Source organism: Podarcis erhardii, assembly GCF_964252035.2.
Source record: "Podarcis erhardii genome assembly, chromosome: 2".
NCBI classification, from domain to species: Eukaryota; Metazoa; Chordata; class Lepidosauria; order Squamata; family Lacertidae; genus Podarcis; species Podarcis erhardii.
In genome coordinates, this window is record NC_138498.1 from 25497828 (window position 1) to 25524117 (window position 26290).

General features: G+C 41.4%; 2 protein-coding genes and 1 long non-coding RNA gene across 7 annotated transcripts in view; 1 reads left to right on the forward strand and 2 right to left on the reverse strand.

The window, feature by feature from the left end:
- Positions 1–16989, reverse strand: part of LOC309334859 (cholesterol transporter ABCA5-like) — a 52485-nt gene extending 35496 nt beyond the window's left edge. The window contains exons 1-8 of one of the 2 annotated variants that reach the window (XM_081849502.1): positions 16854–16989; positions 14800–14918; positions 13877–14081; positions 11516–11674; positions 10850–10947; positions 8456–8685; positions 4958–5099; positions 790–978 (exon numbers count right to left, since the gene is read on the reverse strand). In XM_081849502.1, coding sequence (XP_081705628.1) covers positions 790–978; positions 4958–5099; positions 8456–8685; positions 10850–10947; positions 11516–11674; positions 13877–14081; positions 14800–14904 — 1128 coding nt within the window. In that variant the 5' untranslated portion in view covers positions 14905–14918; positions 16854–16989. Of the gene's footprint in view, positions 1–789; positions 979–4957; positions 5100–8455; positions 8686–10849; positions 10948–11515; positions 11678–13876; positions 14082–14799; positions 14919–16853 lie in introns of both variants that reach the window. The other variant, XM_081849501.1, reaches the window with a different exon arrangement.
- Positions 16990–18217: 1228 nt separating this feature from the next.
- On the forward strand, positions 18218–22762 carry LOC309335126. Its single transcript, XR_014153371.1, has 2 exons — positions 18218–18288; positions 21547–22762. It is a non-coding gene; the product is annotated as an uncharacterized lncRNA (long non-coding RNA).
- A 1-nt stretch (position 22763) lies between these two features.
- Positions 22764–26290, reverse strand: part of ABCA5 (ATP binding cassette subfamily A member 5) — a 60533-nt gene continuing 57006 nt past the window's right edge. For all 4 annotated transcript variants that reach the window (XM_081849494.1, XM_081849495.1, XM_081849496.1 and 1 more), the window contains one exon: positions 22764–25995. In XM_081849494.1, the coding sequence (XP_081705620.1) occupies positions 25891–25995 (105 nt within the window). In that variant the 3' untranslated portion in view covers positions 22764–25890. The remainder of the gene's footprint in view (positions 25996–26290) is intronic.

Below are 26290 nucleotides of genomic sequence, written 5' to 3' on the forward strand. Positions count from 1 at the left end.
TGAGAAGGTGTTCTTCCACAGTTTGGATTAATATCTGACCCAGAAGAAAAACTCAGTGGCTTTAAAGCTGACTTCTGCTCATACAATGGGATTCCACTACAGAGCCAGTGTGGTGTAGTGGTTAAGAGCGGTGGACTCGTAATCTGGTGAACCGGGTTCGTGTCCCCGCTCCTCTACATGCGGCTGCTGGGTGACCTTGGGCTAGTCACACTTCTCTGAAGTCTCTCAGCCTCACTCACCTCACCTCCCCTGTTTTTGGGGAGGAAGGGAAAGGAGAATGTTAGCCGCTTTGAGACTCCTTGGGGTAGTGATAAAGCGGGATATCAAATCCAAACTCCTCTTCTTCTACCTTCCTTTTCCCCACCCTGAATCCTCAAAATCTGCTCCAGAGAGCTGGGGGAGCCTCTAGAGAAAATGTTTTGAGGTGAACGGGAGACTGCAGAGGCGGAGACTGCTATGCTAGCAAAAGTCCGCTTGTGATACACTGAAAGCTACACATTTATGACAGGAAGCTGCAAAATTTAACATAAAAAGTCTGCAACACACAGTGTTCTTTGAACTTCTGACAATTGTGTTACTTATTACAGTTGATTTTTCTCATCGGTTAAAATGTCTACTTAATAACGGATTAGAAAACAACAAGAAACACATATATAAAAAGTTCAAAGCAAGTTCTAGGTCTGTTATAATACATTATTCCAAGATGAAAGATTTAAACTATTATAACATCTCATAGTAGAACCACGGTGATGGGTGCATGCCACAGTAACAAACAAATACTTTACTAACCTGTACAACACCAATTAAAAAGGGGCATTCACACAGTGGGCTTAGTGACCACACAAAAGACTTTGGAAAATCTTCCAACAGGGCAATGCTCAGGCCCACAGCACCAAAAGCCACAGTTGTGAAAAACTGAGCTGAACCAGCATAGTTCACTTTTTTGAAAAGAGAGGTTAGCAAAAATGCAAAGGAAATCTAAACAGAAATAGAAAGCGTATTTTCAGTGCACAATAGGACTTGATTAAAATTGCTAGGATCTCAATTTTTACATGTGACCATCATAATTATTGTATCACTTAGTATTTGCTAAAGACAATATAATATGCTAATGAAAGACATCAGTTGGCTAACAGGCTGAGGATTTTCTTCCTAAGAGTACTATCTCCTTTGGCAAACTGCAACATCAAAATTTCCCAAATTCGTTATGAAATCAGAGTGGGAAATCTAAGGTAGCAAGGAGCGCATTAACAAAATATAATGTGATTTTTAAGGAATGATTCTTTTGCAATAAAAACAGGTCACCTTTTCAAAAATGATCACTTTCAATTCAAGATTCAGAAAGACAGTGAATGGCCAAGATGCAATTCAAATCACAGTGCAGCTCTTACATTTAATGAGGTTTTCAAAGTTAAGCAATTACTGGTATGTATTTTGCTTTGATTCAATGAAAAGACAGGCTGCAGAAGCTGCTGCTCATGGAAGCGGGATGGGAGGGAACTTTTCCAATTCTCCCTTCCCACGACAGCCTTCTGAGTCACCTGCCATGCCCTTCTATGAATGAGATGTCCCATGAGCAGAACTCTACATTTATATCCCATTTTCTGGCCAAGATTGGTTCCCAAAGAAGTTTAAAATTAAAATCTGTATAAACAATATGTTATTATTTCCGGGGGGGGGGGGGTATTGTTCTCAACCCAATCAGCAAATTCACAAGGGGCAGAAGGAATCGCAGATAGATTCAGGGACTGGTTGATGGTAAAGATGCTAACCCACAGAAGCAGTCTTTCCACTAAACTTCATCCAAATGTACGGACTATACACATTATAGTAGAGGCCTGATTGTACAGCCTATATAAACCTTTCATGTAAATAATGGGCAGATTGTGCAGAACAGAGAGCAAGATCAGAATTTGACTTTAAAGGCCCTTGAATATACAGTCCATTTACATATGCTATATTCATAAATTCGGAATAAGTGCAAAATCAGTACCCACAGGTCACCTTCTCTTCTTGCTATAAATAGATGTTTCCATACATTAAATGTTAGGAGCCAGAAGACTTTGGGCCAAACTAAACATAGGTATGCTTGAGAAATCTGAACTTTACAAATTCCAATATGAATTGACCTAATCCAAAACTCCTGGACTAATGTGTGGAACAGAACATTGCTATTTTAATCACTTCTCTGAATGTTGCAACACAGCGATTATCCCAAAAAAGTTTTAACATTTTGAGATAAAATACATTCAATAACACTTATTTATATGCAAATTGTGCAAACTTTTTAAAAAGAAAGTAAATTAGTACAGAAATGGGACAGAATGGGCATATAAGTGAATACATGCAGAAGACACATGGACTAAAATAGGAATGGACAAATTGGTCTAAATAACCGAGATGGGGCAATCATAAGGGTCTTAGGCACATTCACATGTCATGGTGGAAAAGAGGACTACATGAAAAGAAATACAGTCTGTTCTCCCCAACTCCCACCAGCACCCCATTCCATTGCTTCAAGCAATTCTACCCAGCTCAATTCTTCTACCCAATTGTCCCACTATCAAAGATGAGCTGGAAGAAGACTGCTTAATGAAACAAAGCACAGTGAAGTGGCGAGTTTCGCTCATCTCCCCAAGTATGCCCTTTCATATAAAAGATATACTGCTCTTCCAATTGCACTTGGCATCTGAACAAAAACGGCAGACAGGTAGATGGGTGGCAACCCTGTCACATGCAGTTTGGTCCCGAGAAACACAGATAAATCAGAAACAACATGCTTTATGTAGGGCCACCCTTGTGCAGAATGCTGTGGACAGACTGGCAATTGGAACAGACTACTGCCCACACACGGCACCAATGTTAATAGTCCTGCCCTGACTTCCCATCTGCTTCCCATCTACTTGCACTGGTGTGCTTTTGAACTGCTAGGTTGGCAGGAGCTGGGACCGTGGAATGGGAGCTCACCCCATTGCGCGGATTCAAACCGCCAATCTTCCGATCGGCAAGCCCAAGAGGCTCAGTGGTTTAGACCACAGTGCCATGACTGTGCTGGCATAACAGTATGCCTACATAATGTGCTACAGAAGGAGAGGAATCCTGTTCTGACTAAAATGTTAACCCTGATTGTGGTATAACATTACAACAAAAGAGCTTGCATTAGTTCAGAGACTCCTGCTGCTGTAAATGGACACTTCAACATTACTGCCTTCTGCACTACACAAGGAGAGGAATTCAACAAATGTTGCAGGCAATCATGACACACCAACAGCTGTATATAAGACTCAGACGGGGACAACACAGTTCAGACAACTAGGTAAGTTACACTACTCTGTGCATGTGTCCAGAGAAATCACAGAAGAACTCTGGAAACTTATTAGCCCTGTATGTTTACTGTTTGTGCAAAGTTAAAAAGGTTACGATTATGTGTATCTTTTCAGAATTTTTTGCAAATACCCTGTCTCTCAGGATCCCAGATAATGCACAATAACTTCCATTGCTACCATTGGCCACCACACACAGTTAAACGGAAGCCCAGTGGGTGGTGGGAAAGGCAGGAATCCATGCCTGAAACATTACTTCTCCAGATCTCTCCCATTTTTGTCCAATCCTCGCCCGCTGCTACAATATGGACAGTGTAAACTCCCAATAATCTTTTCGCCTTCAACGGCAACCAATATTGTCTCCAACTCAGGGTATGTACACACTCTGCAGGAAGAGGGGATGTTTGCCATGAAGGTGGGATCTCAACGCATACCAGCAGAGGCAATGAGATGCACAGCTACCTTTGAGACTGAGAAGTGGAGCACTTGACCCCAATGATGCCTAGTATAAGCTCTCTTCCTTGCCAGGTCAGATGGAGCAAAGAAGGTGGCACGCAGCACTAAAGGCAGAAATAGACAGGATGGGATAAAGGGGGCTGAGCAAAAGTGACAAACCATTGGCTCTATGGGTTCCACAAGGTCCACACATCACCTTTTTTCAATTGGCTGTCACATTGCTTTGCCTCAGGTATGCCGTCTTCCAGTCCTTTTAATGAGAGACTGTACCCACGTGAGACCTCATGCATACTAAACTTGTGCTGGGTTCTTTAAGAATTCCCTTAGTCCTGGTTTATATAGTTGGGTCCTGCTATCTCCCGCTACATACTGCATAGCTCATTTCTGCTGCGTTAAGAAGCAGGTCCTAGAAATGGCCTCCAGGAGCAGCCTGTTGAGGTCCTTGCTCTTCCTTATGTGTTATGTTCCTGTCCTTTCCAAATAGCTTGCTCATCCCAAAATCTGTATCTTTGGGGGAACATTATTGTCCAATTCAGCTTAAACCTTCCTGGGAATCCATTGTGTTAGTGCTGTGATCAGAGTGGCCAATCTGAATGCCTTTGTGCACTTGAATGACTTTGTGCACTTGTCTGTCAAAAGATGCTTGTTTGCAGACTGCCTGTGTAGCACTATTAGGGGGATTTATAATCCTTCTCAATAAGAAGCGATCCCTGAAGGGTTTCACTGTACGTATCAGCTATTATGCTCCTGCTCACTAAACCATAGTGGTCTATACTGGGCACAGTGTTGGGAAGCCTTTGGGGCTGCTGGGTTATATTTTATATGTGTTCTAGCTAGGGTGACATGATGCCATCACTCTTGTTGACCGGATCCCTCCATGGATGGCTACTACGGCGAAGCTATCAGCATTCAGTGTTGCGAATTGGTGGGGTGGCAGAATTGCAATGGAGGCTGTAGTTGTGTCTGTTAGACCTGCTACATTTTATCTGGGTAGAAGTAACATTATTCTGGTGGAAATCCATAGCATCTTCCCTTAACGCCCCTGGGATTACCCCTAAATTAGTGAGTACCTGTGAAACACCATCATAGGATACCTCTATGTCAACAGGTAGGACAATCCTAAAACACGTAGCTTCAGCATATTGGCAATGAGCAAGCACACATACATACACACTTACGGAGGATAATCCATATAGGAAAAAAAGAAGAAATATCACAAAGCTGCTACTTTGGGGAAAGAGCGAAGAAAATGTTGCAATAACCGACATGAGAAGGGACATGACAAGAATCAGACTGGTGTAGAGCAAGACCCAAGAAAGCCTAGAAAAAGGGAAAACACAATGAAGGCTCATGAATTCAAAGTTATCTATACGAACTACTAAGTTGAAGCTAAATATTAGTCAATACTAAAAGTGATAACTCTCAAATGGACCCTTGCCTGAAATTAATGAAGCACACAATCACAGTAAGCATGACAAGATGAATTACTTCATATTCATCTAAAATATTTGCAATGTACATAGTAAGCCACAAACCAAGAAAAGTAATTTTTGCTGGGTAAGTTGCTCATGGGAAGAAAATAACTAGTTAATGTTAGGCTTAGAGCTTATGTGGGCATTTCCACTGAAATAAACAAGTGGTACATATATTGTCTGCTGCCAGTGAAAGGCTTCTCTGGGAAGGAATCATTAGGACACCACTGGGGTACAAGCAATACATATGACTTGAGGACAAAATGATGGAGGTCCTCTCATCTTGTGAGGTCTGCTGGAGATTAAGAGTTGGCAAGACCAAAAGTGAAGAGTGAACATGACTTGTCCCTGCAGACCTCACAAGCTGGGAGGAGGTCCATCATTTTGCCAGCTTTGAATTGGCTCAGAAAAGTGATCCAAGGGTTTTGGAAGGCCTTTGATAGGGCCAACTCACCCATGAGGCAAAGTGAGGTGACTGCCTCGGGTGGTAGGATCCACAAGGCCAGCAGATCTGGCCTCCAAGGAATGCATCGCCCATTGCTACTGCTGCTACCATGGTGGCAGTGATGGCTGCAATGTGCTCCTTAGAGGCTGAATCTGTTGCCTCCTCAGCAGCCCCTCCCATGCTGCTTCCACAGCAGCTTCTTGGCAATTCAAAGTTGGCCCCTTTGACTCCCAATTTAACCACTGAGAAAGATTGATTTTATTCCCTTCCCCCTTGTTCCTGAGGTAGATTTCCATTCCTCTCCTCTTCTCTGGTGAGGGAGAGCCATTTTGTGGTTCGCCTCAGGTGCCAAAATGTCTTGGGCCAGCCCTGGATCACTTCCAATTTAATCCAAGGTGATCTTGGGAGTGCTCACCCATATATTCTAGTTGCATGTAGTTCTATTTCCATTCCTAATATACCATGCACTTCACACAATGATGTTACCTGGCAAAATGGATATTGTCTATTTTAATAAATCACTCAAACTTCTCAAGGCAGCAGGGATTGAATAAAACAGTTGGTATAATTGACATTCTATCTAACTTGTCTCAAAACCTTGGGCAAAAAGATGGTTGAAATTTTGACAAGAAGTAAATGCACAATGTTGGTGCATGACACCCCTCAGAGTGGTGTTCATTCCACAAGTGTTTTATTACAGCAGCAATATTTTATAATAGGCATTTTTGAATCATGTGGTAATCTCAAACAAATAAACTGCAGAAAGAGGGGTTTTCATAAACTACAAGAAAGAATGAATGGGAATGAAATAAAATTGAACGGAAAATTAGAGAAGAGAAATGAAATTGATTTGGCTATGGAGAAGAGAAATAAACTAGAAGAAATAAATGGAGATAAACTGAAATGGAGAGTAGGGATGAAATGGAGGCTTAAAAGTGTGCAGTTGAATGACAGATAATATAGAGAATATCACCAACAGTAACAGCACAGAAAATACCTGTAGATTGAAGAATGAGCGTCTGCATATCTGCTCAGAAGCAAGACACAGTCTCAATAGTTTACGCATCTGGAAAAATATCTGGAAAAATACTTTGGGCCCTACACTCTTATTAATATCTGTATAAGTAGCCTACACATGTAAATTCTATAATGGGAATTGTAATGCAAAAATATGCTGTGTTGCAACAACAAATATTAACTGAAAGGAGGTGTTTGACCTTTTGGGGCTCAAAGCTGACCTCTGTCTTCTACTCATTGGACATATTGACTTTTCCCATTTAGATCTGCATTCTTTTCACAAGAATAGCCAACCAAATGTTCCACGCAGCTTGTAAGACAAGCATGAGGGCAACAGCATCTCCACCCCATTGTCCCTTAACATCTGTTTACTTAGGGAGAGACAGAAACACAGTTTTTATTTTATGTGTGGCTGTATGAGCTCTTCTGGGTGCATGACAGAGACAGAGAGGCGGCTTTGTGTGTTGCCATTTCTCAGGCTTTGGCATTGTGTTCCCATATATAAAATGGGGAAATCATTTCCTCAAGGTCTTCTATATGCCCATTTCCTTGATCATATAATGCATATCACATGCAGCTTGGTTCACTGCCTTAAGGTTAAAGTTAGCACACAAATGGGACCACTTAAATTAACCAAAGATGTTCACATAGAAAAACTGTCACAAGAACACCATGATGATGTTAGCTTTGATCCTAAAACAAAAACACAAAAAAATTCATAGAAGAAAAAAACACTGTGCCTTCCTTACTCCTGTAACCTTTCCAGAGGGGTTGTGGGGGTGTAGGGTGTTAAAGTTACAAGTTTAAAAGCACATAACATGCTGCGTTTGAATGCACTACATTTAAAATGCTGCAAAAGCAACAGAAAAGGCTGGCATTTTTCCAGTTCAGTAAGATAAGCTACCTGATGACTCATTACCAGAAATTCACAGCAGGAAGCTGAAACTTAAGCCTGTATGTGAGTTTGTTGGTGTTTGATAGCAGCAGTATCATCAACAGAAGAGTTGCAGAGAAGCTCTGCAAAGATGAGTAAATTCAGGTTCTCCCGCTGAGACCAGAGGGCGGAAAGTATAAAGGACTGAACCCCATTGTTCGTTTGTAATGGGTTACTTTGTTATTTCGTGACATTTATCTTATTGCAACTAGTATTTAAGACTGTTCCGCAGGAAAGCTTTTAAACTCATAATTGTAGTGGAGAAAATCCAACTCTATGCAAGATCCAGATCAGAGATTCTGCTGAACGTTGGGGGGTGTCCTCCTGAGCAATGTGGGAGGGTTGATGGAGGGTTTCTAATTTTTAGTGATTCTCCCTTCCCTCAACAGGTGCAACATGTTCTAGAGCACTGAAACATTCTGGAGAGACCTCTGGTCCTCTGGAGAGGCTTGCTTGCATAAATACATACACACACACATACACACACACTTGCGAATCCCTTCACATAAAACATCCCAAAGTGATTTACTAATAAAAATACAAGTGCAGAGTACAGCCACAGAGACAAGATGATCTTTCAGGTATCCTGGTCCCAAGCTGTTATAATAGGGCTTTGTAAACCAGTACCAAGTCTCAGATGGCTGCAGCAGGGGAGGAAGGCACAGGAATCTTTCCTTTTATGAACTTTCTTAAGTTGGCTTAACTTATTATGTGCTGCTTCTTCCTGGAGTAGCATAACGCAGTGATATCAGATAAATAAATGGAACAAAAGTTGCATTAACATCAAAGAACTAAGAAATATGCATACCAAAAAGCTGTGTCTTGAAGTCCCATTACCATTAAAAATTCCTTCAGTTTCTTCTCTTTTTCTGTCATAATATGAATAGTCAAAAAATAGCCAAAAGGTGAAAAGGCAATAACTAAGTAAATTAAGATTACTGCACGAAAGAAATTATCTATTTCCACAACAGCAGACTTTCCCATCTTGACAGCTTTTGTTGATTCCAGTTCTTCCAAAACTGATTTATTAGTCTTCAACTAAGAAAAATGAAATGTTAAAATCAGATTTCAAATTACTGTAGCAGCTATTTCAACAGGCATTTTTTATTTCCAAAATAAACTGTAAATCTGCAAATACCAATGTCATTGCTTTAACTAGTTTTTATACCAAACTTATCTTACTGCCATGAAACTCAAAAGGGATCCTTCACAACAGCATTTTGGTTACAAGGTATAGTGAGTGCCCAGAGTTTGCCTTGTTCTGCTTTCACCAAGTTCACATTTTCCAAAAGTGGGTATGGCAATCTTTATAAATTACAGTTTATTCTGTCTCTCGCAGGTACAATAAACCTACCATTAAAAATTATGGACTGGTCATTTCTTCATCAGAGGGCAAATGGGCAAATTTAGCAGGGGATCAAATACTTTCCCCCCTACTGTACATTCAGGATATCAGTTCAATATGTAAAATCCCTCTTTAAAAAATCAGTACCAAATTATTTTACTATATGAAAGAGTGGCCACATAAATTCTGCAGCATTCAATATTACTCAGATATTCATGAACTGGAAATCTTCATTTCTCAGAGTTCTAGAATATCAGTGTGGCAGGATGCAATTGCTGGATCTAGTAGCCCAGTGTAGTGAAGCAGTATTTTAGTCTGGCAGCACCTATACTTCCAAATTCCTTTCCAATTGTCATTAGGCACGCACTTTCACTTCATATAATTGCCGGCTGAAAACTGTTTTTTCAGCAAGCCTACTCAGACATATAATTTAAGTATCTATATTTGTTTTTAAAAGTTTTACTGATTATTTTATGTATACAGTGGTACCTCAGCTTTCAAACATCTCCATTCACAAACGTTTCGGTTTCCGAACGTCGGAAACCCAGAAGTAAATGCTTTGGTTTTCAAACTCACCTTGGAAGTTGAACATGCCATGCGGCTTCCGTATTGAGGCTTCCGTAATGAGTTTTTGGTTTTTGAACGTTTCGGATCTCGAACTGTCTTCCAAAACTGATTATGTTTCAAAACTGAGGTACCATGGTATTTGACAACTTTGTGAATTTTAGCAGTGTTTTCTTGATAAATGTATGTGCCGTGCTTAAATAGTGGTTTATGAAATTTCATAAATAAAATTTTAATGGTGACTCTCACAAACTTTTTCCTCGCTTGGTTCGTGAGGGAAAAAATACAAAGTAGTGTTTGCTGGATACATATTGGTAATTGCTACAGTGTCTATGAAAGGATACATATGGGTGTCAAATACAAATTCATGTGAGTAGAACTTCACTCAGAGGGTACTCCCACTGGCAGAAGAAGAGGGGTGAGGCAAATTTGACTAATTATCTCATGCCTATAAAACCCCCATGTCCCACCCTCAATTCTGCTTTGAAGGCTTCCACAACTCTCTAAAACAACATGCAAGGTGAGCTGCATAGGAAAGGAGGTAATCAGAAAAAAACTGCCTCCTCCCACCATTTCGTCCTGGAATAGAATGAATACTTCCATTTGCAGAGAGGTAACTCAAGATTCAAATCATGGCTTTTAACACATATATTTATACTACGTATATACACGGGGCTCCATAACTGGCCATAGTTCCTTAGGGGTATATATAGAGTATTCATTTGCATAAATGTATATGGTAACACTCAGAACAAATTATATGCCCTTAATGGTTGACACAGATATCCTGATGGAAATTACTGCCTAAACTTAACATTCAGTGATGAACGGAACTGTTACTATCATGCCTTAGGCTTAGGGGAAAGCACCTCATTGCATTTGTTCACACATCACATTGAGCCAAACAAAAACAAACAAACCTCTCAGAAAGGAGATTAGAGCTGCTTTGCTCTTCCCTAATTGTTCTGTACTGTGCTGCTGACTTAGCATGTCATCCAAACTTGCATTTGTGGTTTCGCTTTCCCAGAAAAGCCGTGAGCTGTAAACCACGGAAGCAGCCATGGTTGCAGTTCGTGGTTTGTCTGGGGAGAGCTAAATCATGAAAGCAGCTATGATCTCTTATCCAGGAGCCCACGCATTTGCTGATTTGGCTTAACATGATGTGCGAAGGACACCATTATATAAATAACCTGAAATACAAGGGGGGGGGGACCCATAATACCTTTTGATATGTCAGCTATTACAAAATAATGGTGATTCAGAGTTGCTCACATTCTGATTATTTATATTTACCTCTATAATTGCTGCATCAATGTAGATCTGTATGCCTGCAAATCCAGAATGCCAGTATGTTTCAGCTTCACACATTTTGGAAGGGGTTGAACAAATGGCTATGGAAAAAAAATCAAAGCATAAGAAGGAAAATCTAAACTCTGTTAATTATTCAAAAGCATCAAAACTGGGTTGTCATTAGGTTTCTGCACTATACATGCAGATTCTAAAAACTTATGAATTTACTCATCTCCACCATTCTAGATACCATACCAGCATGGTTAGATTGCCCTACAATTCATGCAGAGGATCAAGATACTGATGCTCAGAAATTAATAAAATAGCCATGCAGAGCTATACACAATCGGCAAAACAAGTAGTAGCAGATAGCCTTGCTATTGCAAGCCACTCCTATGACTGAAATAGGACACAATACGGAGTTCTCTATTCAGTGAGTAATGCCAATTGTGCAAGTATCTTCAAAATCTGGGAGATTGCAAACAGGACCTAAAATAAGCATGTGGAAAGGATTCTTAAATATCTATTTCTATTAAAACAGTTTTCTCCTATTATAATTGTTGACTGTTTTTTCGAGTCTCCATTTTCAAGACAAGGTCAAACATCTACGTTTTGTACTTTAAAATTAACAAGCACACATATTTTACATATTCATTTATTTAAACTTACCAATTGATGTCGGGAGGATTAAAGATCTTGGAGCCACTACAGCAGGAAATCTGAGGTGATAGGACATGGAATCATTGAAAATGACACCCACAAAGTTTTCTGGGTCCTGAAGACTAGCCTCTTCCATTTCTGCCTCACTCAGAAATTCTTTTGCATCTTCTGCTGCAAAATAGCAAAGTTACTTGATTACTTTTTTGCAGGAAGCTGCCTAATACAGAGTCAAACCACTGGGTCCATCTAGTTCAGAGAGCTCTATGCTGGCTTCGACTAATTCCAGCTATAAAAGCTACTACTGCTAAAGGTACCAGGGGAGCGACAGAAACTGTTACTGTTGAAGGTGACAGAGATCCAGAAAGACATGCTGCTCAGAATGCCCAGAGACTATCAGGGAGATGGGCTGTTTTTGTTGGGGTAAATATTTAATTCATTTTTTAAATAATATTTTTATTAATTTTCCAACACATATTAAGCACAATACAGTACACTATACGAAGACAAACATACACATAAACACACAGATGTAATTTCACAACCTTCTTTTCATAAATATTACTTCTCCGACTTCCCCGTACCTCTCCTTTCTGCATCCCTATTTCCAAATTTCTTTCAGCAAATCCTCACTTAATTTATCATTTACAGCTGTAATCCTCTTTTTTTTCTTAACCTCGACATTTTAGCACTCATTAATTTCATAATCATTCTTAAGATAAACTTTAAACTTCTTCCAATCTTCCTCCACCATCTCTTTTCCTTGGTCACGGATTCTGCCAGTCATCTCAGCCAGTCCCATGTAGTCAATCACCTTCGTCTGCCATTCTTCCAGAGTGGGTAGTTCTTGTGTCTTCCAGTACTTTGCTATAAGTACCCTTGCTGCTATAGTAGCATACATAAAAAAAGTCCTATCTCTCTTTGACACCAATTGGCCGACCATGCCCAGGAGAAAAGCCTCTTGTTTCTTATGAAAGGTACATTTAAGTACCTTCTTCATTTCATTATAGATCATTTCCCAGAAGGCCTTAATCCTCGGGCATGTCCACCAGAGGTGATAGAAAGTACCTTCAGTTTCATTACATTTCCAACATTTGTTATTGGGCAAGTGATAATTTTTTGCAGGTAAATATTTAATTCAAGAGGTGTGGTTTTTTTTTTTACTGTTATTGGGACTGTTTTTGTATGTTATTGTTTGTTAGACCTTTTATGAATTATAATTTTTAGTATATTACCTAGTGATGTGTTTTAATTAGCTTATTGTTTGACTGTTTACATTTTGTTGTATTTTGTAACTTAGCAAATTATGCATATTTTTATATTTTTAGCTGCCTTGAGTGTGGCTTCCTATGGAAAGACAGCACATAAATAAATAAATGGTGATTATACTGACGAATTCAGGATTTCAAGCAGGAATCTCTCTTGGACTTCCTGAAGATGTTGAGAATTGAACCCAGGGCTGTCTGTATCAAAGCAGATACTCTGTCATTAAGCTAAGGCCCTCCCCCAATGAGAGCTGTAATTCAACATCTGGAGGGCCACAGGTTCCCTGTAGATGAGCATGGCTTTCTTTTATTTCCAAAATAGGAGGATTTTTTCCATTTTCCTTTGAGGCTCAGTTCTGTTCATTAGCCTTGGATTGTGCACTTTATGCTAGATATGGTGCAAGTATCACCCATGAAGCACTGCCAAATCTGGCATTATCATCGCAAAGCAACCTACAAAGAGGGTCAACTCTATTCTGCTTATGGAGGGTGAGGTGGGAAGAGTGTGGAATACATATATAGTGAGCTGGGCCAATAAAATCTTGCTGGTGCCCCATAGATCAATTCAATTGCTGACAGCTCTAAAAGCATTCTTAAAAATGTTAACATAAGAAAACATTATGCAAATTGTGTCACAAACCTATACCCAAATTCTTTCAAGTATCCAGTAATACCCCCAATACAACATAAGGCTCTAATAATTAAAATATCAAGAATGGATAAGACAAAAAGTATCTTAGAAAGTTCTCACAGCTCCTGAATTGATACTAAAAATATATAAACGCAGTACAAATAAGAAATAGACAAATTGTTTTAAAATGCCAAAATGACAACTGTGAAACTGAGCTTTAAAAGCACACCACTGTATTGTCTAGTAGTAGTAAAGGGAGTGAATATTTGGCTACATAATTATGTTTAGGTTTTAAAGAGCATTACATCCTTTTTGTTACTTTCTATGTTTAGTATGAGAAATACATGCAACAAACTCAAGCGGTTTAAACTTTTAGTATCTCTGCAATAAGACACATACTTTCCCCAGTAAATTCAAGAAGGAAAACCACACCAGACAAATTGATGAAAGACAGTGCAGAATGACAACTCATTGTACCTTCTGGGCAGTATTCTGAAGTCACTTTATGCATGATTGTTCTTGTCATATTAGTCACTGGTGTGTAGCCAATAATAAACTCAGAGATGCTGGAGCAACTCGTAGAATCAAGATTACAATCTGGAACTTCATCATGTCTTTTGTTAGGCTGAATCATGCTTATTATTATTAGCAAACCTAAAAAGGTAAGCGGAATCAGGACTTCCTGTATATAGGGAACAAATAAGTTAAATGGTAAAAGAAGAAATGAAATGAGAGAGCCACAGTTGCATTTATGCACACAGGCCCAATGAAGACAACCAGCTTAGGTACACATAACAGAGAAGGGGGGCTGCAGCATTTACTATAAAACGTAAAGATGAATGAGATATATGTAACAAAATGTACATACTGCTCAATAGTAAAACCTCAAAGTGGTTTGCAATTCTGCATCATGTGCTATTAACAGTTTAAAAACGTATTAGCAACTCTTAGCATTTAAAGAAAAAGAGATTGATGTCTTTATGATATATGGTTTATTTACACATATATACAAACTGAGCCTATGAAGTTCACAGCATTAACACCCCTAAAGTATCTTGTTTCTCCCTTATCCATAGCTCTGTCTTTGTCTCCCTTAGCCACAGCCTTGGATTCAAACAGAAATCGAACATTTCCTACCCTTTCTCCAGGTTGCTGCTTTACTTCTAGGTCATATCACTCAAAAACTCTACTCCAAACTCTGGCTTTGTCTGTTGACATTTGCCATCTCACACTGAACCCCTTAACAACTCACCACCCAGGCTATCAGGAGGCTAGTCTGTCTATTCCCAGAATAAGAAGCCTTCATTTAATTTAACACTCACTGGATCCAGGGATTGGAGCGGTCTGGCACACTGCTTAGCACTCCAAACTCATAACAGCATATAAAAAAATCAACTCACCTGAACACTGCTCTTTTTCGTCCTCCATTTAACTAGACAGTTCTTGTATAAAAGAGCTCTGGTCTGTCGCCACACTCCTATTTGTCTCGGAGGATCCAGAGACATTTTTTATGTGTAGCCTGAAAAGAAAAGCAATACATGAGTGCCTTTGCACTTTTAAAAATGCACTTTAAATTAATTTGCACCTTTAAAAATGCCCAACAATAGTTAAAACAGCCAACTCTTACATACTCTTAAAGTTAATATTAGGTCTTTCTGGATGCTCATTCACAAGTTCTATTTTATCCCTCATTTAAATGGCCATAAACATTTACCGTATCCTCATTTAGGAATGAGTCACATTGAAGTAGCCCTCCATTAAGTCAGTTTAAAAGCTACTCTAGGACTTGTTTGATGTTAACCACCACCATTATAATCCCATCACAGATCAAATGGAGTCTTATCTCTTTTCAACAGGCACAGCTATTTTCAAACTGTTCCTTGGTGCTTTAAGAAAGCTAAATTCTTTCTCTTGACTCACTCATCACCCAAACACATAGACCCTCACAGTTCTGGTCCTGTGCGTAGAACAAGCCCTCACAGACCTAATCTAGTTCACCCTGCATATGGAGCAAGTAGGAAAGCTAATGTGGTATAGTGGTTAGTGGGCTGTATAAGGATTAGGGAGACTCAAGTTCGGCACAGTGTTCACTAGCTGACCTTGGAACAGTCACTTTCTCACATACTAAGTCATCTCACAGAGCTGGTGTAAGGAAAATAAGGAAGGAGTACATATAGCCTTGAGCTACTTAGAGGAAATGTGGAATATGAAATATATTCAAGAATAAGTAACATTTATGGGAACACTATTGAGGAGGTTCTGAACTTCATTGTCTTTCCTTAGTTTTTTCTTCCTAGATTGCACAATTCATCTGTGTCTGAGTGCCACAACTGTTGACCCCTCTCCTGCACAGTGAACATTCGCCACATATTTATAGGGTAGTAATCTGGAATTTTTCTAATAGGCAGGTAAGTCACCATACAATCAACATACCTATCACAAGTTCATATTGATTATCCACATAAGCTCCCTCTCCCCAAAGGTTCGGTGACAGGATTGCAAGTAATTCTAAATAAGGAATCTTTTAAGGTATTCTGAAAACTAATAGCTATCAACCATCTGAACAGATTTCCTCACACTTGAAGGAATCAGATATTGCAAGATTCTGAACTTCACCAAGCAATGACTGGCCCACAACAGTGAACTAATTCTAAAGGGCTCCTTCACTAGAGTAGTTCTACCTCAATCCAGATAAGGCACCAAACACATCAAGTGCATGACCTGATCCATGTATCTGTTCTCTCTATATAACAGGACAGTCCAAAGGTTGCCATGGTGGCTATGAAATCCTGAGTCACTCCTTGTATAACAAGGCCTCATGTGGATTATTGCAGCCCCCACTCAGACCAACAGCCCAGAAATCTCCAACATGGTAAAATTGAGACCACCACAGAGATGGTTGGAACCTCAGTGTCTCCTCACAGCCCAACACTGATGGGTAAAAAAACAGAAAAGAAAAAGGAATTACTATGAAATATAGCTGTTTTGCCTGACCCTAGCCATCTATTCACCTGTGATGCTTTGCAGATAATGCAGCTGGACATCTCCAGGACAAAATAAGACACAGTGTCACACCAGCTAGGTTTCTGTAGCACATGCCAGATCGATCCCTTCATCCAGGATTAAATCCAGGAGAACTTTCCTCTTATATAGCTTGGCACAATCTCCTTCTCCCCACCTCAGGCTAATAAACATACCTCCCTTACTTGCCCAGAATTAGCAACAGATCTTCTCCGCAAAATCCTTCCCATGAGACAAAAAAAAAAAAACTTTCTACCTTCTTCATGGCCAAAAATAAATAAATCCCTTTCACCTGAACAGTTTCCACCTTACATCTGTCTGTTAACAGCACCTACTTAAACGAGTTCCTTGGACAGCAGCCTTTCAGACAGCAGCCAGGTGTTAAATGTTTAATTAAAAAGCAATGCTTTTAAATTTAAAAGTATTAACCAACCTGTGGAGACTGAAAACAATCTGCTAGGGAGAGAAACGTGCAGGATCCCTGTGTCTCAGCTCTTCTGGGATCCCAAAGTCAAGACATCAGAATCCTGACCCTATATGACGTCTGGCACAAGCCACACCCGTGGATGTGAAAGTCTTAAGATGGACAAGCAAGAACAGGAGTCAGCAGGAGGCCGTTAAAAGACCCCAGGAAGGAAGAAGCACAGCCACGGTGTTCCCACTGGCCCTCAGCCACACTTCAGCTCATCATCGCCTTGCCGTCTCCTGGTTGGCATTTCGGTCCCCAACGTAGCGTCGTGCCAATCACATCCTCCTCCTCACTGCAGTCCGGGAAAGGAAGATGACAATTAATAGAAAGCAGCAGCAAGCAGCCTCCAAGGAGCCAGACCAGGCGGTGGCAGCGGAGGCAGCTTAATGGGTTGGACCTAAATGGCAGCCCAGAGAGGAGAGGATTCAAGCAGCAGCAGCAGCAGCAGCAGCAGCAGGCAATCCTAAAACCCAAGGAGGCAGGCAGGTACTGGAGCAGAGGAGCAATGAAAAGGAGGGGATAATGGGGATAAGAGAAACAGCGCCTGTTTCCTCGCTGGCCTTCATCCCGTCCTAAGCTCTCTCTTTTTCCTATTCACTGTGTCTCCAAGCGACGCCTGACTGAGTCGATTTGAGGGATGCATTAGGGCGCTGGCTCCATGCCCGAAAAGGCAACCCATGCACCAGCCTCTGCGACGCCTTTCAAAGCACAAAGGTCGGTTCCTTGCCCCTCAAGCCAAGGCCAACAAGGCATCTGGAGAAGGTGCAGCTGCTGCTGCTGCTGCTGTGGTGGGACAGCCCCCCAGCCCCATGGGCGTAGCCAAGGGGGAGGGAGCTGCTTCCCTTAAATCAATACAAATCTGAGGACCCGTCCCCCCCAAAAAATCCATGCGTCCCCCCCTCCAAAAAACACAAAAGCCCCTCCTCGCTTTTATCACCAGAGTGGCTGGGGTCACCAAGTCAGATGGGCGGGGTACAACAATTTTAATTATTGTTATTATTATTATTACCCCACACTAACGTATCCTGCCTTCCCTCGCTTGCTTTCCCCTCATGGATGCTTTAGCTGAGAACCCTTGGCTTTGCAAACGGGGTTGGGCTAGATGACCCCTCGGGGTGCCCCCTTCCAACTCGACGCTTCCAGCATCCCTCCCTTTCGCCTCACCGCAGCGTCGCTCCTCCTCACGGCGGTTTCCTTCCCGTGCCACCGCTCCCGGCCTGCGCGCGCAGCTGCTGCCTCCGGGGGGGAAGAAGGCCTTTGCGTCAGGCCGGAGCCTCCCGGCCGAGCAGCGAGCGGCGGCGTCTCTCCAGTCCCCGAGCGGCGGGAGGGAGGGAGGGGAACGCGGGAGCGACAGCTACTTCCCGCCGGCGCCGCCCTTCTGCGCTCACCTGCGCCTTTGGTGAGGGGACCAGGGAGCCGAACTCACCTGTCCTTGGGGCGGCGGGGCGGGGGGGGGGGAGCCTTAACTGCACTAAGTCGTCGGTAGAGCCGCCAAATCAGAGGCAAAGACCGGCCAGCATCTTTCCTCGCTTTGCCGTCTTCGTCTCTGTGTGTGTACTGCGGCCAATAAGCAAATTAACTATGGGCCGTAGCCAAGGGCTATTCAATTAACTGAGGTTCTCAATCAACTGAGGTTCTGCCCTCCCCGTTCCAATGTGTGCAATGTGTGTGCAAATTAACCAAGGGGTACTTAATTAACTTGACTTTCTGCCTTCACACAGCAGAAGCATGTCCCGCCCGTTAATGCCATTTTCTTCTTGTTAATGTTATTTTTGTTATTTTTACCCGTGATTTCCCAGAAACCTCGGCTGTCCCCCCCCCCCAAAAAAAAAATCCCGGCTACGCCCATGACATTAACTTCGAGGATTCATTTGATTTATTCCAGGCCCTCCCTATTTTCCAGGGACACCCCTGATTTAGAGAAGACGCCCCAGCTTCTGATTTGATTCCGAAATGTCCCCCTTTTCCTTAAGAAGTCTTATTTTCACTGGAGAAATGTCAGAGGGTATGGTCGGATGTACCTATTTTCATTGGAGAAATGTCTGAGGGTATGGAGTTATTTGACACCCCCCCCCCAAGCCATCTGAAGGCAATCCTGTATAGGTGTTGTTTTTTTAATGTTTACTGTATTATATTTTTTAAATACGTTGGAAGTAACCCAGAGTGGCTGGGGCAACCCAGTAAGATGTGTGGGGTATAAATATTAAAATTATCATTATGGAATCGGATGCCCCTATTTTCAACCGAGAAGTGTTGGAGGGCAGGTTACTCTGAAGCAAGGTTCCTTAGGATACAACCTCTTTGCCTTAAACAAGAGGTGCAGGAGGGAGGGCGAGGGGAACTGATAACTGATTACTGATAACGAGAAGAAAATTTAGATTCGCAATTTATGTAAAGTGGGTTCTTGCGTTCAGGAGGAGTACTGTAGTCCCAAATGTGTAGAGTTAAATAAAAGTCATCAGGTAACTGTGTTTGGAGGTTTGAGGCAATATTATTATGCTCCGTGCATGCAGCTTTGAACAGCAAGTCCTGCGTTGTTTGGCATTGCTTCTGAAAAGACCCCTGGCAGTTTCAAAAATGATTTGACACAGCATTCAAGGGCAGGGGCACAACGGCTCAAAAAACACAATACCAAATGCATCTCAAGACATTTGGAACTAGACAGACAAAAATAAACAAGTACGTAAGAGTCTGCTGTATCTAGCCATTGGCCCAACAATCCAGCATTTCATTCTCAGTGTGACCAACCAGGCATCTACGGGAAGCAGAAAAGTGGTACTTCACACAGTGCATCCTCAAACTATGAAATTTGCTTCCATAACATGACACGTTGGAACACCAACTCAGATGGCTTTAAAAATGGATCAGAGGATCCTGTCCATGATTATACCTTATGAAGGCCAAATTACCTTAGCTATATTTCTCCAGTAACTTAGCTATACATATTATTAGTTATGATGGCTATATTAACACTAAAACCCAGCCAAATGTTGTTGTTGTTTAGTTATGTCCGACTCTTCGTGACCCCATGGACCAGAGCACGCCAGGCACTCCTGTCTTCCACTGCCTCCCACACGCTGGTAGCTTCATGCTGGTAGCTTCGAGAATACTATCCAACCATCTCATCCTCTGTCATCCCCTTCTCCTTGTGCCCTCAATCTTTCCCAACATCAGGGTCTTTTCCAGGGAGTCTTCTCTTCTCATGAGATGGCCAAAGTATTTTTACTATATTACTTCTGAATACCAAGTTCCTAACAAACCACAAGCAATGAAGTGCTCTTAGGTTTCTGGGCTGCTTCTGGGCTTCCCATTGGCATCTGGCTGGTCATTGTGAGAACAAACTACTGAATTATATAGACATTTGGTCTGACCCAGCTTCTGATTTCCCCATAAAGCAGTCAGCAGTATGATTTACTGACCATTTTAATATTATTGATTACATAATTCAAACACTTCAGTCATGGCAGGAAGGCCAGATATAAAAAGTGCTTTAGGACAGACAAGGTCCCAGTAGTGAGCTGCTGATAGTTTTGAGAGTTTTGCAAACACACGTAACAACAAATGCTTTAATGCTAGCAGAAGAAAAGTCCCCTGCCCTCCAGAGAAGGGAGCAGGAGGATGGAAGACAGATATGGATCAGTGTGGCTGGGGTCACTCAGTTCTGTGACCCGGCTACCCTATCACTTGCAGTCTCTGCTCACAGCCATATTAGCTCATCCCTGGTTGGTCTATGGATGGGGCAATCAGGGCAGACCAGAGGGGAGACTTCTTTCTGGACCACTTAGACTTAGAGCCTAGAGGGAGCCAATATGAGGTGAATACCCAGTGTGGAATTTTACCTTCTAAGTTTTAGCTAGGTGCTTTGTTTTCTTTTGTACCACCTTTTATTTTCGATTCTCATTTCTATCAAAACTGTCTTGGGGTGCAGGCATAGGGCAGGGACCATATTTGGGAGAAACCCTTTAGATACCTCTCAGTTCCTCTCTGAGATGGCATGAGGTTTGTGAGGGTAAGCAGCCAGAGCTGTTTAAATTGTCTGCTCTTATCATATGCCATTCTTCCTTCCTGTGTCCCTCAGCAGGAAAGCTGGGGGCATCCAGTGCCAGCAAACAGGCTGTCGGTAACACTGGAATGTATATGTATGAGAGCAGATTTATGGAAGCTGTAAGCATTCAAGTGCAGCTTGTTATACCCAAGTCCTGTGTTAGTCCTCATCTTCAGTTTCCTCCTACTCTGCTTCCGGCACAAAAGTGCTTCAGCGCTGTTAGCATTATAATTCAAATAAATTATTCAAATCTTTAAATTGTAACAGCATGCCCACAGGAATATCCACCGTGGGTACTTAGTCACCCATTAGCATCCATCAAGATTAAGGAACTACATCTGAAATGTGCACACAGTCCTTTTCTTGCACTCAACATTTTTGCACTACTCATTGCTGAATCAGTGCCATCTAAATCGCCTCTACACTCTCTTTCATCTTTGGGAACCCCCCACCCTCCCCAAGACCAACTCTCCCAAACCAACTCCCACTTAAAAGCTTTTCCTTGTCAGATAATTCATTTGCAGCTCACTGTTCATGTAGTAATAAGTCCTGGAAATCGATTTTGTTTCCTTTGTACTATTTTTCTTCCCCCAATCTGTTCTATCCTTATAGGTGTCTCCATAGGAATTGGCAAAGGAGTGTCCACTCACCCCCTGCTGCCTTGCCAGGGGCACAGGTCCCCAGTAAAGGAGAAAGCCTGGTGTGGAAGAAGAAATGTAGTTGATTTACGTGAGACACTAAGGTGTCGTTAGTTAAAGCTCATTTTGCAACTTGCAAATAACCCTTTAAGGAAGACATCTTTGCTTTAGAATAGGCAACGCCTGCCCTTCAACTTATTTCTCTCCCCTCAAATCTGACTTTCCCCTTTCACATCCCTAACATTAGAACAGCTGTTCATATCTCTGCAGGCTAAGCAATTTGCACTCTGGTCTTCACCTCCTTGCTACCAATTTCAAGTTAAAGATAATCGTAGAGAACCAAAGCTACATATCTAGTGCAGTGGAAGATTAAACCAATTCTTAAAAGCCCCCAAAGTCTCATTTAAGAGAGTCTTGCTCAGAAACATGTTTTTGCTTACATACCTCTTTTGTAAATTTGGGAGTGACAAAGCTTTCCTAGGCTGCATACAGACTATACTTTTGAAGCATGTTTAAAGCACCCCCACAATTATAGTACTTGACATCAAAATGCCCGCCTGCATTTCCCCCCATTCAATCCAGATTTACCGCTTCTGGGGGAAATCTGCCTGGTTAAAATACCAACCAGTCAGCAACAACCTGTTTGTGGTATCTCAACCATCTTTTTAAAGTACTGAGCCCCCTAAAACAATAGCAGCACAACTTTGACTTGTGTAAAAACCCTTCTCCCAATTTTCTTCAAACAGAAAGGCATAACAAATCCTGCAAATGAAAATTGTGCTTGAGAAACAGCCTTCCAACATCAAAAATAACATGATTTTATAGCAACAAGATTTTGGAGGATCATTCATCATATTTACACATAGTTTTCCACATCTTAGTTTAGCGTTTCTTCTGTGCATTTAGCAAAGTCAGAATCGAAGTAGCAATAGCAAGAGTCTCTAGAACCTAATGGAAAAATTGACTTTTTGTAAGAGTACATGCTGAAGCAACAGTAAGTCTGCTAGAATCCGGCATTTAACTTTCATACTATAGTGCTTAGTCAAAGGTTAACATTCTTTAATTAAGTACAGATATTTTAGGCCTTTGCATGGAATTCAGCTTACACTAGGGGTGTGCTAATGTGATCTCCTCATTATCATTTTTGAAGAATTCTATTTATATCCCAATCATAAATTGATTACATTCAAGTATGGCTATACGAAACATAGATCTTTATTACTTCCCAGTGATATTGGAACAGCTTCGTTATGTTTTTCCATAGTTATCATCATCAACATCACAATAAATACAAGGTTGTGGTGTGCGTGGCTACAATTTCACTGTCAAGGAAAGACCTTGAAAACTGAACACAGAAAAGTTTGCCTGCAAAAAGTGGTAGATCTTAATGTGTTGAAACTCTCAACAGAAATAACCACAATGATGCAACAGTTCAACATGCTATAGGAATGTACAAATAGATTTAGCTATTTGGTTTTCACAATCTGCATTTGTAAACGTGAAAGAAACCTATTTCTTTAAACTATTTAAATGTACTTCTGCATGCAGTATGGGCTTCTGTGCAACTTGTAACAGTGACACAATTTAGACTTACCATTCAAAACAAACAATTTATATACCTGGCAGCCTTATACTACACTTTATGTACATGTATTTGGATTTTGTTGACTAATATGTGGTTGTTCAGAGTGGTTTATAATGTAATCCTACACAGCCTTAAAGTGCAATATATTTCTGGGACTTGACCCAATAAATCTCTCTTCTAAACTAGTGAAATGCTGATTATGCCCAACTGACCTGCAGTGCTATAAGATCATGTGGCTGGTATTTAGCCCATACAACACAAAAGGAAAGGGGCTTAGAGATGGGGGCTAGTGCATAAATGCACCAGTCATTAATTCTGATGCAAAACTTGCTTTAAAAAAGCATTAAAATTTGCAAACTGACAATGTAGATTCTAACTCAAATAGTGCATAGCTTCATTTAAATGGGTTTGGATGTGGCAGTACTGGGGCCCTGTACTGGCAGAGAGGGTCCAAGCTGTCAGAAAGGTGTCTCCTTGGCCATGGAGAGGGCAGAAGACATGATTGCTGGTAATTGACCTAGTGAAAAGCACACAGATGGGGTGCTTTTGGTGAAGAATGGGCGTGGTTAGGGACAGACACAGTTCCACACAGACCAAACCCTATAGCTGCTGGCCACACCCTCAAAACCTGGCAAATCCCACCGAAAGGTCTGGTGGAAGGGAAACCCAGAAAGACACAATCGAATGTGTCAAAACCAGACTTCCCAGTTTGCCCTCCCTCTCTCATCCATGTGGCAGAACCAGACAGCCAACCACTGCAGTACATTGGATACAAACCTGTGACGTGTCAAACCCTACTCAGAATGTCAGAACAGGTAAAAGTGCATGAGGCTATGCTTCTGGCTGTGGACTTGGAACTTGAGGGGGTGGGGGGTTCTGGTGAAAGGGCATTTTGCACAGAACATAAACAGAAGGCACTTTGTTCAAAGCCTGCCTCTACAGCTCATGGGGCAAAGCTAACACTACTCTTGGGCTTCTATCCCAACCAGGCTTTTTAGCAGCAGCTCTACAGATAACAGGACCCAGCAGGAAATGCCACTAAAAAATGATAACCGGGTTGGAGAGGACTTCACACAGCCACCCTGCCCAGCAAAGCTAGTCCAGAAAAAGGGAGCATGTCTTTGTAGCAAACGACAGAGCCCCCTGCAACAAAGGAGCCAGCCCACCCATGGACGACCACAGACCCCATTTTATGTTTTTATTGCTGTAAACAGCTTTGATATATATTTTTGTGATACAAATGTAAATAAAATAAACTTCTGCTACTCCGCTCAGGTTGCAGATGTAAGAGCCAACATGCACACATGTCATTCTACGGGGATCCCCAACAAGGTACACAGAGATATTTTGTTCGACTGTGTAGCTGGTTCCATCGTAGCAATAAAGGGCTTTTAAAAAAATGATCTGCCTGTTGTGTGGTTCGGTGGTGTGAGTGCTGCGTTTAGGGACCTGAAGTGGAAATGACAAGGTGTTGATTGTTTGACTGTGTAGCTGGTTCCATCGTAACAATAAAGGGCTTAAAAAAATGATCTGCCTGTTGTCGTGTGTTTCAGTGGTGTGAGTGCTGCGTTTAGGGACCTGAAGTGGAAATGACAAGGTGTTGATTTCCACCCAGCTGCAGCACTGCTGGTGCTAAGTGTATTTACAGTATCACAGTGAGTGTGAGTGTCATGTGTTGTCTGGTCATGTGTGTACTGGGTGGATCAGCCTTTGGTGCTGGGAACTGTGTCTGAATTTGCTGCTGTGGGTGGGGTTATCATGGACGTGTCCTTGTGCCTTCTGATGCTCTTGTTCCCCTTTTCTCAGCCATCATACAATGGGGACTGTATGAAATGGGAGTCTGTGATGCCAGAACTGCCAATGTTCCTGTCCCCAGGCAGACTTCCTTACTTTGGGTTGCACAGTACGATCAACTTGAGCACTTAACATACAAAGAAAATTCCAATATGAATTTCCCCAGAAGTTTGAAGAAGATTAAATAAATGCTAAGTATTCTATTTTGTGGTTTATTACAAGTTGAGGTGTACCTGAGCTTTGAGCCACCTGAATAATACCTGCTAGTCTAGGGAACTGCTTTCTCTTATGATTTAGCTTACATAAAAATGTGTGCAAACTGACAGGAGTTACCAGGTTGAACCGGAACCATGTCAGTATGGTCTTTAGCAAAAATCTCCTCTGAAAAATATCCATATAAACCGATTACTATACTGTAGACTGCTCAGTGGTGTCGCAAAATGTTCTCCCTACAACTTCTTCAGAGGTGGTTCTTGAAATCAAGCTTCATGAACTGCAGCACATTTAAATGCCTTGTAATCATAAATTTTAAAAATCTGTAGTTGTCTTCTGCTAAAGAGGATACCACATACTTGTACTGACTGATGCAATTTGGTATATGAAATTCTAGAGTAGAAAGCATATATTGCACCCAAAAAATTAAATTCTAATCTGCCCTCTTTCTGCCATGGCTACAAAACATTTCACATAAAAAGAGCAAGTCATAGATAAAAGACATTTATAATGTTGATGTATGTAAGGCAAAGAAGGTGAATAGGCTCCATTTTGCATTTTTAGGTGAAATCAGTGTTATTTATACTTATAATTGTTTGGGAATATGTTTCCGATTCACTGTGCTCATACACATTCCAAAAGAAGGAAACAAAGACAGGGGGAAAAACAGTCCTTTAAAAAAAAGTTGAAGAATGAAACAGGTAAAATTCTACAATGCGGACCAGATCAGAAAACCACTCTCTCCTGCGCTCGTTCCCACCAAAGTGTGCTGTTTAGTGTTCCAAAACCACTGTCTTCCTCCTCTTGCTCTTTTGCAAGTTCCACAAATACCTAAAACAAGTAAGAGCTTCATGAATATGTTAAATTACAACCACAATGCATGTGAGAATTTTGCAGGCAAAATGGTAGCCCAAGTTAATAGAGAGTTTGAAATCTCCACAAGCAGTAAACCAAGACTAAAACTTTGGTTGCAAACCACAAGTCCGTGTTTAGATGTATCACTAAGCCAAAGAATGACTTAGCTTTAGTTAGTAGAGAAGAAGCAGGAGTGTTGTGGCAACGATATTTGCTCCCAGAACCCAAACATTTGCACATTTGTGCTAAGCCATGGTTTGGTCCAAAAATT